The sequence below is a fragment of the Phoca vitulina genome, unplaced genomic scaffold (genome assembly GCF_004348235.1).
Source record: "Phoca vitulina isolate PV1807 unplaced genomic scaffold, GSC_HSeal_1.0 scaffold2, whole genome shotgun sequence".
NCBI lineage: Eukaryota > Metazoa > Chordata > Mammalia > Carnivora > Phocidae > Phoca > Phoca vitulina.
Genome location: NW_022589705.1, coordinates 98,970,623 through 98,988,650, shown reverse-complemented (window position 1 = coordinate 98,988,650; position 18,028 = coordinate 98,970,623). Strand labels below are relative to the sequence as shown.

Genomic DNA, 18,028 nt, shown 5'->3' with positions numbered 1-18,028 from the left:
TGCAGACTCATTATCCACACGAGATCCTACGGGATCATCATCCACACAAGGTCATGCGGGGTCACCATCCACACTAGGTCGTGTGGGGTCATCATCCACATGAGGTCGTGCAGACTCATTATCCACACGAGATCCTATGGGATCATCATCCACACAAGGTCATGTAGACTCACCATCCACACGAGGTCATGTAGACTCATCATCCACACGGGTCATGCAGGGTCACCATCCACACAAGGTCGTGGAGGGTCACTATCCACATGAGGTCATGTGGGGTCATCATCCACACGAGGTCATACTGACTCATCACATGAATTGTGCCGAGTCATCATCTCACGGGAGATTGTGCAAGGTTGTTCACATGGATTGTGTGGAGTCATCATCCACACACACTATCTCATAGCATACTTCAAAAATCCAACCAAGGAAGGGCAACACTGTCTCCACCTGACAGAGAAGGAAACTGAGGCTCATGGACATTAAGTGACCGGGTGTTCATGGCCGCACTATGGAGTGGGGATTGTAGCCCCGGCCCACACTTCGGAGTGGGGATTGTGGTCCCTGAGCCTGGCTGGGGGGCTGGAACCCCTCGGACTCCATGGCATCAGTGGGAGGAGTAACTGGGTGCTTCGGGCCTGGGCTTGGGATAGTTTCCCGGTGCTGTTCAGGTGCAGGACCCCTGACCCTTGGGGCCACACGCCGACTGGCTGGTCCAGCCTTTGTTTCGTGGATGGACTATGCCCTCCTCCTGCCTGCTGTCCCCAGCCCAAGCTTCCAGTCCCCTGCTGGAGATGACCCAGACACCAGTGTCTCATGGGTCATGTGCCCCGCCCCCAGTCACTGGCAGGTTCTAGAGAGAGACGGGAGCAGTGGTGCCGCAGGGCCTGTTGCCTCTGGGAGGTGTCAGGAAGTGGCGAGATGGGTGGGGGCAGGGATGGGGGGCTTTAACGGGGACCAGAGACGCATGTCCTGCTTTCCGTGCATGTGGGTCCCAGGAGGTCCCACTGTGGGGCATGAAATAGCAGCTTGGAATTTTGAAGTGAGCTTAGGAGCAGGAAATTGTGCAGAGGTTCAAAAGTCGCTACCTTTCTGAGCACCTAGACACAAAGTTTTGTGAAGTCTCCTTGGAGCGTATTTAATAACGTAAGTTCCAGGAACCATCGCGCTCTGCCAGGGTCTGAGCCCACTGTTTCCACGGCCTGCGCAGACGCCTGGCGTGGACAAGCAGAGCCCGGGCAGCCCGGCCCTGCTGGGTGCTCCCTCCAGCTCCTGTCCATGCTGCACGCTCGCCTGGGTGTCTCGGCTTTTGGCTAAAGGGTGAAGCTAAAGAGAAAACCCCAAGCGTGGCCAGGTGGCCTGCATGGGCATGTCGTTCAGATAGGGTGGCAAAGATTTCAGAAAGTGAAACGTGATTTTGCACGTCCCGCAAGCCACGGCCGAGCATGCTTTGGGCCACAGTAAAGGGCCGTGTTGGGCTCGGAAAAGCAGCTCTGCAAATAAGTGCGGAGGGTGCACACATCCTCGCCCCTCGCAGGAAAGATGGGCGGCTGGGAGGGCTGCAGGCTCACGGCGACGCCGTCTCCAGTGCGCCCAGACAGCAGCCACCTGGGGGCACGCGCAACACACTCGGATCTGCACTAAAACCGGGCTGCAAGCCCCGGAGCCCTTCCCTCGCTGAGCACCCGGCCGAGGCAGAGTTCCTTCACAGCGGTGCCTCATGTGCCAGGGAGCTGGGGTGTGTGCTGGGGTGCGCGGGAGGGCGGTATCCGGGCACACAGGGGGTCAGTCTCCTGGTGGGCACTCTCCACAAAAGGACCTTCCCTAGAGTGTGTGTGTGCATGCGCATATCCACGCACTTGCCCTACAAGGACGGGGAACTGCTGTGAGCGGTCAGGGCCCCTCTGCATCCCACCAGGGCCTGCGGGCACCCTCTGCCAGTCGCTGCTCTCGCGTCCAGGCCGCCATGGGCTGCCCAGGCCTTCCTCAGCCCCTGCGGGCAGCCACCTCCCTTTGCCGGCTCTGAGCCAGCTGGCTGCTGGCATTCCGGGCCCAGGACCGCCTCTCTGATGGCCTCCGTCTCCCAGAGGTCTCTCTGGAGTCCCAGCATCTCTTCCAGACCCCTCCATCCTGTGAGCGGAGGGGTGGGCACGGAGGGTCCCAGGCTCCCCACGACCAGGCGTGGTGCTGGCCCAGGGGCCCTTCCGGGAGCTGCCCCAGGTGGAGGGCCTGGTCAAGTCCAGTTTCCAAGCTAGGTTGGCAGCAGGAGCAAACCAGGCCCTGGGGAGCTGGGCCAGGGGTGCAGCGAGGGGTCACGTGTTTGGCCAGCGAGGCTCAAGCTGAGGTAGGGCCCGGCTCCCCCGAGGCCGGGTGGGTGACCTGAGTGTATTTATAGACCGGCTCCGTGGCTTGGCACCTCTGGATCAGCCTCCTCCCAAAGAGGGCAGATTTGATCCGATTGAGGCCGTGCTCTTCCCCCTCAGCCTTGAAAACAAACGTCCCACCATACGGACGACAGGAAGGCAGGGCCCTTAACATAAATAGATACTGTGCCGAAAGAACTCGGTAATGTGGGGCCAGAGCGCCGGTGAGAATAGCGGGACACCAGGCAGTCAGGATTTGTGGTGAACAAGAAACAGGCTGGATCCATTGTTTCCACCGGGCTGCATTTAGGAAGCAAATTGTCCTGCCGAGAGACGTGTGTGTGTGTGTGTGTGTGTGTGTGTGTGTGTGCGTGTGTGTTCCTCCCTTTCTGGTTAGAAAAACAAGAAAGAAAGAAAAGCTTGTGATTCACTGACAACACTCAACTCACAGGCCATGGGGGAAATGGCCAGTTGGGGTCCCCAGGGCACCTGGGTCCTGGTTTGGGCTCCGGCTTGCACCACCCCCTCCTGTCAAGGGCAGAGGCCAGGGCCCATCAGCCTGAGCCTGGCTCTGCTTCTTCATCCCAATCTGGGGAGGCTTCACTGCCCTTAAACATGGAGCCAGCCCCTCTCCGCACGGCCCTGCCTGCCTTCCCTCCCACCCCCAGCTTCAAGCCAGGCCCAGACGGTGACCACCGCATGCCACCGGGAGCCCTGCTCCCAAGCCCAGACTCCCTAAGAATCCCCCAAGTGGGCCGGTCACCCCCGAGGCCCCTCTCCCGGGACAGAAAGCAGGAGAGTTGATCTGGCGGTTGTTGTTTCCTCTCTCCCCGTTGAGACAGCGCCACTGAGGGGGACAGGGAGTGGCGGGAGGCTCTGGGGGAGCCTGAGCAAGTGCACGCTTGGCTGCACGCCGTGGCTTCGTCCACCCTGGGAGTGATTTCAGAAGACCGGGGCCCCCATGTCACAAACACTCCCAGGGAGAATGGCACAAAAAGCAAACGTACCCCAGCCTTTAATGGGGAAGGTTGAGGAACCTGAGATCTGTCCAAGTGGGAAGGCACAGGTGGTCCTCACCAGTCTGCTGGTCCCTGGAGGCCAGCCCCAGGGTAGGATGCGCACACACACATACATGTGTGTGCACACGCATGCAGCACACGTGTGGGCATGCACGCATGCAGACACAGCACACACATGAGATGCACGTGCACGCACACTCATGGCACACATACATACATATGCCCGTGGTACATGTACACACAGGCGTGTAAGCATGCGTGCAGACATATACATGTGCACACTTACACACGTGCCCATAGGTACATGTACACGTGTGTACACACATGCAAGCATGCATGTAGGCACATAATGTGTGCACAACTACACATACACACATGTGCCCATAGGTACATGTACACGCGTGCAAGCATGCATGCAGACACGTACATGTGCACACTCACACACGTGCCCATAGGTACATGTACACGCATGCAAGCATGCATGCAGGCATATACATGTGCACACTCACACATGTGCCCGTAGGTACATGTACACACGTGCAAGCATGCATGCAGACACATACATGTGCACACTCACACACGTGCCCGTAGGTACATGTACATGCGTGCAAGCATGCATGCAGACACATACACGTGCACACTCACACACACATGCCCGTAGGTACATGTACACATGTGTGAGCATGCATGCAGGCACATACACGTGCACACTCACACACACATGCCCGTAGGTACATGTACACATGTGTGAGCATGCATGCAGGCACACACATGTGCACACTCACACACGTGCCCGTGGGTACATGTACACACGTGCAGGCATGCATGCAGGCACATACATGTGCACACTCACACGTGCCCATAGGTACATGTACACGCATGCATGCAGGCACATACATGTGCACGCCTACACACATGTGCATGCCGGCATGCACACATACAGTGTGATGTGTGTGCACACACATATACACACGTGTGTGCACATACACAAGCAGGGACGGCTCCGGATCGCAGGGCCCAGCCTCCCTCCCCCGCAGCCGTAGGGTTTCCTGGTAATTTCATATTGTGTTTGTGTTTGCTTTCTGCTGATGTTTTAGGTGAGGTCTGCCACAAATCCTACACGCAGTTCTCCAACCTGTGCCGGCACAAGCGGATGCACGCCGACTGCCGCACGCAGATCAAGTGCAAGGACTGCGGGCAGATGTTCAGCACTACCTCCTCCCTCAACAAGCACCGACGTTTCTGTGAGGGCAAGAACCATTACACGCCAGGCGGCATCTTCGCCCCGGGCCTGCCCTTGACTCCCAGCCCCATGATGGACAAGGCGAAGCCCCCCCCCAACCTCAACCATGCCAGCCTGGGCTTCAACGAGTACTTCCCGTCCAGGCCGCACCCGGGCAGCCTGCCCTTCTCGGCGGCGCCCCCCGCCTTCCCCGCGCTCACTCCGGGCTTCCCGGGCCTCTTCCCCCCGTCCCTGTACCCCCGGCCACCTTTGCTACCTCCCACGCCGCTGCTCAAGAGCCCCCTGAACCACACCCAGGACGCCAAGCTCCCCAGCCCCCTGGGGAACCCGGCGCTGCCCCTCGTCTCTGCCGTGGGCAACAGTGGCCAGGGCGCCACAGCCGCCACGGGGCCTGAGGACACATTTGAGCGTCGCCTGGGGGACTCCTACGCCGAGAAGCTCAAGACGAGGGGCAGCGACATGTCGGACGGCAGTGACTTCGAGGACGTCAACACCACGACGGGGACCGACCTGGACACGACCACAGGCTCGGGCTCGGACCTGGACAGCGACGCGGACAGCGACCGGGACAAGGCCAAGGACAAGAGCAAGGTGGCGGAGGGCAAGCCCGAGTGTGGGGGCGGCGGCGTGGCGCCCCCGGGGGCCCCGGACGGCGCGGGCGAGGTGCCAGTCTTCTTCCCGCCGCACGCCTTCTTCCCGCCGCCCGACGAGCAGCTGCTGACGGCCCCGGGCGCCGCGGGCGACTCCATCAAGGCCATCGCCTCCATCGCCGAGAAGTACTTCGGCCCCGGCCTCGTGGGCATGCAGGAGAAGAAGCTGGGCTCGCTGCCCTACCACTCCGTCTTCCCCTTCCAGTTCCTGCCCAACTTCCCCCCGGCCCTCTGCCCCTTCGCGGACCGCTCCCTCGCCCACAACTTGCTGGTCAAGGCCGAGCCAAGGTCGCCCCGGGACGCCCTCAAGGGGGGCGGCCCCAGCGCCGAGTCCCCCTTCGACCTCACCACCAAACCAAAAGAGGCCAAGCCCGTGCTGCCCGTGCCCAAGGCACCCCCGGCCCCGGCGTCCGGCGAGGAGCAGCCGCTGGACCTGAGCATCGGCAGCCGCGTCCGAGCCAGCCAGAACGGAGGGGGGCGGGAGCCCCGCAAGAACCACATCTACGGGGAGCGCAAGCTGGGGGCCGGGGAGGGGCTGCCCAAGGCATGTCCGGCGCAGCTGCCCCAGCAGCCGGCCCTGCACTACGCCAAGCCTTCACCCTTCTTCATGGACCCCATCTACAGGTATTAACACGCCCCACCTTCACCTGCTCTCCCAAAGGGGCCTCGACCCGGCTGGGCAGCAGGGCTGACAGCCGCTGGGACCCCCAGCTTCCCCTCAGACCCCACGCGGGCCCCCCACTGTCTCCAGCCGTCTTCTCTGGACCAAACTCTGCGTCCTGCAAAACTGTCCTCCGGTCCCAGCACCTGCACTTCCCTGAGGCCGCCCTGGTGGCCCCCACCTCCCCCTGGAGCCACAGCGGGGGGTTCTGGTGGCCCAGGGAAGAGCAGAGAAGGAGCTGCTGGTCTGGGGGGGGGTGGTTAGGGGGAGGAGGAGGAGGAAGCTCCAGAGGGTTTGCAAACAATCAGCACCCACCCCTCTGATAGCCCTCCTGGGAGAGGCGGCAATTTAATCCCCCTCCCCAGTCTCTGGGCTTTGAATCGGGTGGGTTTATTAGGTGGGAGGGGTCCGAGCCCCCTCACGCGCGTCCTGCGGGTGCTGGGCCGGCTGAGCCTTGAGGACAGAGGGCTGTGCTCGTGGTGGGCCTTGGGAGGGAGGCCTGGAGGTGCAGGGGCCGTGCCCGGGGCACAGCTGCAGGGCTCAGGCCATGCCCGTGTAGGACAGAGGCCCGCGTGCAGACACACACGCGTGTGCACCCAGTGTCCAGGGAGCACAGGGGCATGCGGCCTGCGTTCCCCAAGGGGCCAGCTGCAGCCTGGTGGCAGGTGCGCGGGTGAGGAGCCCAGGTCCGCTGAAGGTGCACGTGGGACAGAATGATACCAGCAAGACAGCGGCCCGGCGGGGGGAGGCCAGGCCAGTCGCAGGTCCTACCCTCTGCACTCGGCCCCCGTGGCCCTGGCCGCCTGTGTCCGCAGCCAGTCCTGTTTCCCGCCAGGGCCTGACGTCATCATCAGGGGAGACGGGGAACATGGCCCTCTAGGTGTTTCTTTCAGAACACGCCATCCATAGACGGTTTGAGGGAGTTGAGCAGAGGTTCAAAGAGGAGCCATGACTTTCACCTGCCAAAGGCGCTCCTTAGCTTTCTGGGGCAAACGTGGCCGTCAAAAGGCCTAGAGAGTGCCTGACCATTAAATGAGACTCTCCAGGGCCCCAGGCAAGGCCCAGAGTGCCCCATGGGACGCGCAGCCCTTGTGCAGACGACGGGACAGTGACCGGAGGCCGAGACATAGGACCTTCCGCTCAGGCTGCAGAGCCGGACGCAGCAGGCTCTCAGTTAACTTCCTGCCGCTCTGTCTCTGACCTCCCTGCCCTCTCCCCAGGCCCTCACTCTGCCCCTCTGCCCCCTCTCACCTGGTTCAGAGCCATGAGCCTTTTTCTGGAAGCTGGAAGAACAGATGGTGGGGCCAAGAAGGGCACGTCCTCTCAGGGGTCTTCTGAGACCCAGAGTGTCCCCGGCTCTGGCCACTGGATCTAGGGTCCATGGGCTAAGGGAGGGGATGCCTGGGCCCCCACTTTGCCCATAGACACCAGCAAGATGTTCGAGTGCACCATCTCCCTGCACCCCCAAGCCCATCAAGATAAACAAGCAAAGCTGTGGGTGACCACAACTGCTCAAAAACAGGCTGGGCCCTGGGGCTAGGGTTCAGGGCCCTCCTCCACTCCTGGGTGACTCCAGGAAAACCCTGCACCATCCCCACAGGCCAGCCCCTGGATCCTGTTCCCCCTTCACACACATAACCCACCATTCTCCATCCCCCGGGTTCAAGGAACCCTAACGCCACCAGGCTGACCACCCTGGCCTGCAGGATCGGCTGGGCCACTGCACACATGCCCACCAGTGGTCCGCTGGGGTCAGCTGGCTTTGGTTGCTCAGGGGCCAAGCTGACACAGACCCCACACGCCCCTCCTGTGGAGGTCCTCCGCTATAGGCTCGTCTTGCTGAAAGGCCAAGTCCCACACAGCCCAGCTTTGAACGGGGCCCTGGGGAGGCCCTTCAGAGCAAGATGCCCTCCAAGCCAACTCCCCACACAATCAACACTGCCTCTCCAGGAGGGGACCCTTCGCACCCTCCCCCTCATCCTCTCCCTCCTGGGCCAGGCTGGGGGTCAGGCGGGGTTCCCAGGCCCCGCGGGGATGCTCTCCTCTCCTTGCGCCGTCCCCCCCATCCTGCCCTGGTCGCTGTCCCAGCCAAGCCCTGGTGGGCAGCTGTGTGTTAGAGTGAGGGCCTCGCGTGGACCAAACGGGAGCGGCTAGTGCAGGGTGTGCTCAAAGGGGCCGCGTCTGCGTGCGGAGAAGCGGCGGGTTTCCCCAGACAGTGCTTTGGGAACTTCTGTGGCCACAAGGAGACTGAGGCTGGCGTTGCTGGGAGATGGAGGGCGGAGGGATCTCAGGACCCGCCCCGGCCACTTTCTCCACTTGCTCTGTGAGGAACAGAGTTGTCAGCAGCATTTGGAAAATATTCTAGAATTGTCCTCTCCAGCAGCCATTGCGAGTGTTTAGGTAGACCCTACCTGGCAGCCATAGGGAGGCCCCGGGGACCCCCTGGATGACGGCTGGGGTGGTTGGGAGAGTCTGGGGAGCACCTGGAGGATGTGGAGCGAGCGTTCAGGCAGGTGGCAGGGGCCTTGGAGGTGAGCAGGTGAGCTCCGTCACGACACCCTCCCCACACTGTCAGGTGAGACACAGTAATCGGGGGCCAGAAGCAGGGGCCCCCGCCTCGTGACTGGGGGGGCACAGGTGGGCACGGTCCCTGCACAGCCCCGGGCAGCTCGGTGAGGTACGTAACCCTCTGTGTTGTTGTCCAGCAGGGTAGAGAAGCGGAAGGTGACAGACCCCGTGGGAGTCCTGAAGGAGAAGTATCTGCGGCCGTCCCCGCTGCTCTTCCACCCCCAGGTAAGACCCATGGGGGGCCAAGCCACCTGGGAGGGCATGCCTTGGGACCCCCATTCTGGGACCCTCTAGCCGGGCTGCCCAGGCGGGCAGGTCTGTGCAGGGGGCAGGCCCTGAGCATCCATCCAGGAGGGCCTCAGCTTCCCTGCCCATCAGATGCCCAGGGGGCTTCTCTCCCTGTAGCCCTATGGGTCACTGCGAGGCCGAAGAGGGTGAGAAGGGCCAGGACGTGTGATGAAGGAGGGTAGTGCTCTGTGGGTGGTAGCCAAAGACCTCCTCCACGGCCTCGGAGGTGGCCAAAGACCCCAGACCATGGGAGGGCTCACCAGCCCATGGCTCAGGCTCTCGGAGGGGCAGTGAGCATCAGCAAGGCGGTGGGCAAAAGCTCGGAGGCAGGGAGTCCAAGAATTTGGAATGTAGGGGCCAGATGCGGGAGGCATGGGTGTGAGCAGGACACCTACGTATGACCAGGAGGCGGGGGTCTGAGCATGGGGGGCACAGGGGGCACGGGGGATGGGGAACAAGACAGAAGCAGATGGACTGGCCCCAAGGACAGAGGGTCCCAGGAGGTGGTGGGCAGGAGGAGCCCCCTCCCCCACGGCTGCAAGGGTGGGGGGTCAGGGCTGTCCGCCAAGACTAAGGTTGGGGGTCTGAGAAAGAGAACCCCCAAGTCTGGGCAGTGGCCACACACCCCGCCTGCAGGCACCCCGTCCACCGCCCGGCCTTGTCCCCCTAGGATGTCGCAGACGCGGGGATGAGCAGCAGCGCTGGGCAGAGGCTCCCCAACTCCTGCCCGAGGGCCCACCTGTGCTCCCTCCTTGGGGCCCAGCCTCCTCCCCTGAGCCACAGCCTCCCCCACCCCACTTGGGGGTCCTGGGAGCTGAACTGTGGGATGGCCTGAACCAGACTCCAGACTGGGGCATTGTTCTGTTTCTCGGTGTTTCCCACCTTGGACACACACCCCCAGTTTGTGAAACCTGCCCCCTGCCTGGGTTCACAGCTAAACTTAGCGCCTCCCATTGTTTCGCTGGGGCCATGGGCTTAGCTTAATAACTTCCCCCGATTTTCCTCGGGTTGAGCTGGAAAAAGCCGACAAGCCCGCCAGGCGCATCCTGTGTTTGTGTTTGTGCGGGAGCTCGGCCGGGAACATCTGATCAGGCGGAGCAGGCCGGGCAGGCCAGACCTGCAGACCGGCCTCAGGGAGACCCACCCAGGCCTGAGGAGAGGAGGCCTGGCAGGGGGCCGGCGGCCCATTGTCCCTCTTGCCTGCTCCCCCCTTGAGCACTGCCACCCCCATGCCTGCCCATGGGCCAGAGCACGGGGCAGGGGGAGGGGAGGAGGACTAGGAGGTCACCTAATGAAGTGGTCTGAGGTCAGGCCACCACTCAGGCGCGATGACTGATGGCCTCTACAAAGTACGGGGTCACTCCTAGTGAGGACATCAGCCTGCGGTGGTCAGGTGCCAGGCAGGACTTTGCCGGGGCCTTTGGTTTGGGAGGCCTGACACGCGTGTGCGCAGCCCTGGGGTGCAAGGCGGGCCTCAGCCCCTCACCACCTCTGGAGCTCCAGGGAGTCTCTGTGTGGAAAGTTCCAGAAACTTTCAAGGCTGCAGCTAACACTGAGACGCAGAGCCAGGTGGGCAGCAGTCTTTGCACCTGGGTCCCCATCGTCCCGGCCGTGGAGGGGCCGCAGCCGAGGGGCGAGGCAGCTCCCATTTGCCCGTCAGCGGGGACAGGGCAGGCAACGCACACGGGCAGCATCGTGCCTCTGAGGACCGCACAGGCATTCCCGGGGGGATGGAGAGCTGAACAGCAATCCCCTGCCCTGTCCTGTCCCCAAACCCAAGCCCTCGGGGACAGGCGCCGTCTGGGGCTCCGATCACAACTCTGCCCACCGGGTGGAAATGGCCAGTGCCGCACTCCCGAATCCTCCCCAAGCAAGCCCCTGGTACCTCCAAGGCCTGGAGAGGTGGGTCCTCTGGTCCACGTCACCGTGTCCCGTGCTGCGTCACGTGGGCTTCGTCCTCTGGAGGTTCCGTTAGCAGCATCTGGCACTAGGCTGTTGGACTCCCGGAGAACGTTGCCTGCGATCATGACCCGTTGCCACCAGACACCACTGCCCAGACCCGGGGCCACTTTTAACCGGGAGGCAGGGAGCTGTCTTATTTCGAGAGAGGGAGAAAGACAGACAGAGAGACAGACAGACAGAGGAGAAGAGGAAAGCGGGATGTGATTCTGTCTTTAAACGGAGCCAGCCCTCCAAGGGTGCTGGCCAGGGTCAGGCCAGCAGGGCGGTGCTGGGGGGTTTCCAGATCAGGGGACGTGTCACCGTGAGCCCGGAGCCTGCCTCCCACCCCACCTGCCCCCCGACAGGCAGAGAGGTAGGCTGGCGAAGGTTGGCTCCGGCTCCCCCAGCCTGGGCCCTGGGCTGACACGGGGCTTCCGGGGAAGGACGGGTGCAGGGCTGGCCACAGAATGTGTGAGTATCCGCCGGGTGGCCGAGAAGCCCGGGAGATGGCTGGTTGCACCCACAGCCTGAGGCCTGCACGAGCTTCTGCTCCTGGCCCAGCGGGGGACGTGCCCGGTCCCGGGGGACCCTCGGGTGCCCGGGGGGGTGAGGCCAGCCTCCTCAGGGGAGCCCACCGTCTTGCCCACTGTCCTGCCGGCAGATGTCAGCCATCGAGACCATGACGGACAAGCTGGAGAGCTTCGCGGCCATGAAGGCAGACTCGGGCAGCTCCCTGCAGCCCCTCCCCCACCACCCCTTCAACTTCCGGTCCCCGCCCCCCACGCTCTCGGACCCCATCCTCAGGAAGGGCAAGGAGCGCTACACTTGCAGGTGAGGTGGGGCCTGCAGGGGGGTGCTGGCGGAGTGGTCCTGGCCAGGGGGCCACAGGTGCCACGCTGTGGCTGTGAGCCTGGGCTTCCTGGACAAACCATCCAGACACAGCACAGTGTAGAGGCAGTCAGTGGTCCGTTCACGGGTGGAGGTCATTCGCTGCCCCTGTGTGTGTGTGGGGGGGGGGGTTGGACGTCCCCCGCCCCAGCAGGCTGTGTTTCCATGAGCACAAGGAAACGCAGCCTTAGCCTAGCCGGGCAGAACCCAGAGGGCCCAAAGTCGAGGGGGGCTGGTCGGCGTTTAACTGAGACCCTCGGAGTCAGGTGGAAAGCCCGGTGTTGGGGAGAGACACGCGCCGTGTCCGTCCCCAGCCCGTGAGCCTGTCCTAACCGTGCGAGCAGCTCGGCCGCCCTCAGGCTGCTCGGGGAAGGGCACAGCCGAAGCAGACCACAGTCGGCCGAGCCCACCTGCCCCCCAGGTGTGGGGCTCGGGCCTAGACCCCGAGTTGGAGGAAGCACGCCAGGAAAGCATGTGGGCACCTGAGCCCACGGTGGGGTGACTGCCTCACGGTCCCCCTGCCCCTCCACCCCAGGTACTGTGGCAAGATCTTCCCCCGATCAGCAAACCTCACGAGACACCTGAGGACGCACACCGGGGAGCAGCCATACAGGTAGGAGCCCACCCCATTTGGGGTGGGGAGGCTTCGGTGAGACGGGAAGGGTAGGGGTGGGAGCCAACATCCTTGTGTCAGGTGGCTCCCTGGGACCCCCTCCTGACCCCACAGCCATCCTGGGCCCTGGGGGTTATAAAGATTCGGCAGGAGGTGCCCAAGTGGGCTTCCTGAAGACTCCGAGCGGGGTGCCTGGGTGCCGCTCTCCCACCGGCCGTTCTTGCCTGGGGCAGGGCGTTGAGAGCAGCACTGGCCAAAGTCAGGGCCCCGGGGGTCTGTTGGAGAAGCCTCGCTCCACCCCCTCCCAGCTCAACTCCCAGATAGCGGCTGGTGGGCCAGGGTGGGTGCCTGAGGCAGGGCGGGCAGTGGAGAAGGAGCTCGGTGCAAATTTGGGTCCCAGCCTGGGCTTGGGGTGTCCTAAGGGATTCGCTTGCCAGCCCTGGATGGAAGCCATGTGTCTCCTCTCCTCCTGTCCCCTCAGTGCTGGGCTTCTGTCTGCAGAGATGCGGCCACACAGCAAGTCCGTGTGGGAGCCATCACCTTTCCTGTTCACAAGTGGGGGCATCATCCCCATTTCAAAGATGCAGAGTCAGAGGCTTAGACCCCATGACTTGCCCAGAGTCAGCGTCCGCGGCTGCTCCAGCAGACCGTTCTGCCCCCGGGAGAGGCAGATCCTGCTCCTTGGTCTCTGGGGCCTTTGTCGGGCAGGAGAAGGGCTGGGGTGACACCCCCAGTTCGGGGACCCCGCCCAAGGAGGGGCCTGAGAGTTGGCATTTTAAATGAGAGACCCAGGTGGTGGTGACCACGAGGCAAATCAGGGAAAACGCTGGTTTAGACGCCAAGACCTCATTCCGGGGTGTGTCTGGTGAACGGCAGCCGCTGGGAATAAGGAGTTTGGCATGGCCTTAAGTTGGCAGCATGAGACTCCTACACTCTGGCCATACAGAGCTCAGAGTCCCCCGGTGGCTCCAGAGACTCGGTGGGCATCCCCGTCCCTGGGAAGGGCAGCCACGTGGGGTGCCCGCCAGAGTTGTGGTCCCCGTGCCCCACCCTAAGGCGTAACAGGCATCGCCGACCGCCACCGGGCCGCGTCCTGGGCAGATGAGTGACAGCACATCTACTGAGCTGGGTACCCCCTGCCTGTCCCCGACACACAGGCCCCCACCCCCCGCCCCCCAGAAGTGGCTTACGATTCCACAAAGGCTCACAAAGGAAGGAATGACTTGGTCTGGCCTCCTCCCTGAAATGAGAGCCGCCTTCTGGACAGTGTTGCTCGTAGGAGCCCCCAGAGGGTCGGGCTGTGTTTACAGAGGAATTTAATTACCATTGATTTCTTTTGCTCTCTCCAATCTGCGAGTTTCGACTTGTGTAACAATAATTGCTTTGAAAGTTTGCGTTGCAAATCCTGACTTCATCTGGCTCAAGGCAGCCCTGAGATGGGGAGTGTGATGCGTGTGACTCCTTTTGCCATCACGGGGAGGGGGTGTCTGGACTCACTTGGGTCACTGGAAGAATTTAAATTGGAAGAGGAAAGTCCATCCATCCATCCGTCCATCCACAGAAACCTACCGTCCAGGGGACAGGCCCCACCAAAGGAGAAGGACCCCACCCCCAACGAGGCCGATTCAACGCGCCCGTTGCCTGCCCCTGTGAGCTGAGCTCGGCTCGGGGCCGGCCCCACGTGTGCAGCACTGGTGCGCGCCTGAGTCCCCTCGCGAGCCGGAGGAGGCCGAGCTTGTCCCGGGCTGCAGAATGACAGACAGACTAGACAACGCGGGACACTCTTCCTTTTCTGTCTCTGCCTGAGATTACCTAAAATCACTCAGAATGGGTTCCAAAGCCCTGACTCCAGGAAAGAAAGACCCTTTCGTGTGACCGATGGTGTGTTTCCTGGAGGGAAGGTCAACCCTCCTGCTGGGCCGGGTGTCCTCAGCTAATGTCTTCTCCAGGCTTAGAGAGCTTGGCCTCAGGCTGGGAGACAAGGTGCAGTTAAACACACTCTCATTCTCTAAAGCTGTGGCCGGTAGGGCTTGTTACAATTGGGGCTGGACAGACAGAAAGCTGGACTCAGGAATGAGGGGGCTGCTTCTTGCCTCCTTCCTGGCGGCCACGCCCGGGGTCCCTCGGGACGCTGCCCGGCGGGGCCGTGGTCACGCCCCGGGCGCGCGCCTTCATGGGCTGGCCTGCGTGCTCCTGGCGGGATGTGAGGTTCTGGCTTTGGGGACACACGACTCTCCATCTTCAGCTCGTTTCCTCCCCGTGAGCGAGGCCCTGTTCCTATTGCCTCAGGTGGCCCAAACCTGTCCCCTTGCTTTTCTAGTTCTGTTTTTCAGGGCTGGATTTCAAAACTCTCCTCTTGCCTTCCCTTCCCCTGCATTGACAGTTACCAGGAGCGTTTCTCCCTGGGACAGCTGGTGTGGCCCGGCTGGGTCCCGGGGAGGACACTGTGCCCTCCCCCACCCCATGCTGGGCCTCCCCCTGGCTGGCTTCCCTGGGGGGGGGGGGGGTGCGGTCACTGCAAGGTCCTCTCAAGGCCCTCGGCTGCACGCTGCCAGGGCCGGCCGGTCATTCCTTGCCGTGGAGAGTGCAACGCCGTGCCGTTTTACACAGCAAGGCCATAAATTTCACTAGCCACTTGTCAGCGTAGTTACAATGCAAATGCCAACTGCTCCGAGAACTCTGGCCCCCCCAAAGTCCAGGGCTCACTGCTCCCCTAAATCTCAAATGGGCTTCTCGGTCTGGGCCATTTATCCAGATTAAAACCAGGAGAGGGCCACACTCAGGTCTCTCTGTGAGCAAATCTAACGTGCAGCTCCCCCCTGCCCCCTCTCCAGCCCCATGGAGGTTGGAAAGAGAACTCCATTTCTGGTGGCAAGAAACAATCCTGTCCAACCCCGTCTTCTACCCATAACTGCCACTGCTCGGAGTCTATGCGGCAGTGTTAGGTGGAGCCCGTCAAAAGGTCCCTGACTTTCCAAGGAAACACGGCAAGGGATGCTGTGCGAGGGTGTGTGTGAGCCCACGTGTGGACAGGCCCCGGGGAGGCCCGTTGTCTGGGTCAGGGGGCGAGCACCCAGACCAGCTTGGCCTTGCACTTGGTCCTTCCTGAGCGATTGCTGTGAGGAGCAGGACGGTCGTCTGGGAGCCTGGCACCATGGGGGGCAAGGATTCATCTGTGACAGAATGAGACGGTGCGTCCAGGGATGTAAAAACCCTCCTTTCTGGACCATTGTGTGGGGGAGCACCAGGTCACCAGGTAGCCAAGCACAGCTGACCCCACTGTGCGGAGGGCTCAAGCCTCTGTCCCCGAGCACGCCGAGACAAAACAGCCAAGGGCACCTGTGTAGGCTTCCAGGACAGCGGGTCCTCGTTGGGGCCTGTGAACATCAGGAGACGTGGGAAGAGAGGCCGTGACCAAAGCGCCAGGCTCCAGGGGACTGGAAGCAGCTCAGCCGGCCCAACGAGGAGCGGGGCCGAGCACAAGTGCACCCAGGCCCACCGGCAGAGAAGGCAGAGGGTCGCTCAGGAGGAGGCCAGGGACGGTGGCCCAAGCCGTTCGGGAAAAGATCTCAGACGGCTCTTCGCTCACCGACCGTGGAGGAAGCCAGAGTCAGCAAGGCCTTGGCCGAGAAGCTCCGGAAACTGAATGAGAAAAGCTCTAGAATCGTACCGTGGGAAACCCGGGAGCCCCTGTGGCGGCGGCCCTCCCTGTTCTCTGTGGGCCCATCATCAAGCCCCGGGGGGGAATGAGGCAGGACGCGGGCTTCCCCGGACAGGTTCACAAAGCTGCCCTTCAGGGCAGAGAAACCTCAGCTCCTGGCACAGCGCTAACAGCCCCGGAGGCTCAGAGGCTGGTGGGAGCCTAATGCTTCCTGCCTCAGGGGCCCCCAGGGTGCACTGTGACCGCGCAGACTGCCCGCACAGGTGTCACAGGGCAGGAGCGAAGGCCCGCCTCACACGGCCCTGCTGGCCCAGCCCCGCACCGTCCTCAGGCGCAGCTCCAGACCCAGTGCCTGCATCCTGTGCTGGAGCGATCGGGGTGGGTGGGGGCCCTCCTGCGGGAATGCCCGGCCGCCAGACTCAGGACGGGTCCCTGGCACCTTCCAAGCTGCACCCCTCTGGAAGAGCATGCACCCCCATGCGTGCGCCCTGCGGGGGCCTGCTGCGTAGACCGGCTCCTGAGGGAGACTCAGCGGGCCAGGACTCCGCCCGCCTGCCCCCGTCCCGTCGCAGGAGCTGTTTGCTTCCAAACATGGAAAATAAATGAGCACGCGGACGGTGTTTCCTGGGCTCATGTGCCTCTGACGCCCAGCGGAGCAGCCCCGAGGGGTGCTGGAGCCCAGACGCACAGGCACAACACATGTGTGCACGCGTGCTCATCAGCACACGCGTGTGTGCTCCTGGACACAGCTGAGGCCCGTGCTCAGAGCCGCGGGAGCCGCTCCAGGAAGCCATACGGCCTGGGCTTGGACTTCTGCCACCAGGAGGGGCCGGCGCCCGGCAAGGCCGCTCAGGGGTCTACAGACTTGTGCAGGCGGCTCCCTGGGCCACCCGTCTCTCCAGCTCCAGGCTCGCGCGTGCTCTCCGCTCCTGGCTACTTGGTGTGGGTATTTCCCCGAACTGGGAGGATAACCCTCCCTTTCCTGCCCTCGGGGCTGTGAGCAGGGTCGAGAAGGCTGCACCCCCACAAGGCCCCACACCCAACGGGGCACCGCTCCCGTCACAGATGTTCAGGTGGACACGACTGAAGCGTCTGGAGGAAGAGCTTCCTGTTCGGATTTTCCCAAGCGCACGGCCGGGCTGGCGGTCACCTTCTGCACAGGGGCATAGAAATCAAGGGATCACGTGGGGCCGGCAGTGCCCTCGCCCGAAGGCTGTGGTCACGTGTGGTCCCTAGAACAGCGGTGGCCTGACAGGCAGCGAGACCGGGGAGCCCCTACCTCACCTTCCGGGAAGTTACAGATGCTGAAGAGGGCCTGGGGCAGCCCCCGAGCCCCCCCATTCATGAATTGGCAAGCTGAGGCCCGAGAACCCACTAAAAGGCGGCCAGGTCCAGGCCAGCTGCCTGCATGCAGGGTGGGGGTCTCTAGGCCAGGGAGCAGGTCTCCTTCTTCGGGGAAACCGCGGGAGGGTCTTTCCACGGTGCACGGCCGCCCCCTTGAGGCCACTGGGAGCATGCGCCCTCGGGCAGGGCCTCCGAGCAGGACCCTGACGCGGAGGCGGGAGACTCTGGAGGGTCTCGGGCGCTGCTCGCTCAGGGGCACGGGCCCAGAGGGTCCCCTGCAGCAGCCCGCGGCACATCCCAACTCCGCCCGCCTCCCTCGTGTCAGTAAGCAGAGGACAGCTTCTTCCTCGGGCCGCACAGCCTGCCTGCCCTGCAACAGCGCCCCGGGAAACGGGGGGCACCGGGGTCTCCACCAGGCCGGGGGTGGGGGCTGAGGCCGCGCACGGGGCGGGGTCCAGGCTCCTCTGAGACGTGTGTGTCTTGCAGGTGTAAGTACTGCGACCGCTCCTTCAGCATCTCCTCCAACCTCCAGCGGCACGTGCGGAACATCCACAACAAGGAGAAGCCCTTCAGGTGCCACCTGTGCAACCGCTGCTTCGGGCAGCAGACCAACCTGGACCGGCACCTCAAGAAGCACGAGCACGAGCACGCACCAGGTGCGGCCGCCGCTGGGCTACGCTGAGTGCAAGAGCGCGGAGGGGAGGGTTCGAAAGATGGGAGCCACAGGAAGAGATGGCAGGTGGAAGGGAGGGGAGGGGAGGGAGGGGAAGATGGGGAGGGGAGGGGAGGGAG

At 63.0% G+C, this 18,028-nt stretch overlaps 1 protein-coding gene across 1 annotated transcript in view; it reads left to right on the top strand.

Moving 5' to 3' along the window:
• The window catches only part of PRDM16 (PR/SET domain 16), a 312,060-nt gene that overhangs the window by 283,121 nt on the left and 10,911 nt on the right, over positions 1-18,028 (top strand). The window contains exons 9-13 of the mRNA XM_032395196.1: positions 4,477-5,896; positions 8,642-8,726; positions 11,392-11,561; positions 12,154-12,231; positions 17,723-17,892. Coding sequence (XP_032251087.1) covers positions 4,477-5,896; positions 8,642-8,726; positions 11,392-11,561; positions 12,154-12,231; positions 17,723-17,892 — 1,923 coding nt within the window. The remainder of the gene's footprint in view (positions 1-4,476; positions 5,897-8,641; positions 8,727-11,391; positions 11,562-12,153; positions 12,232-17,722; positions 17,893-18,028) is intronic.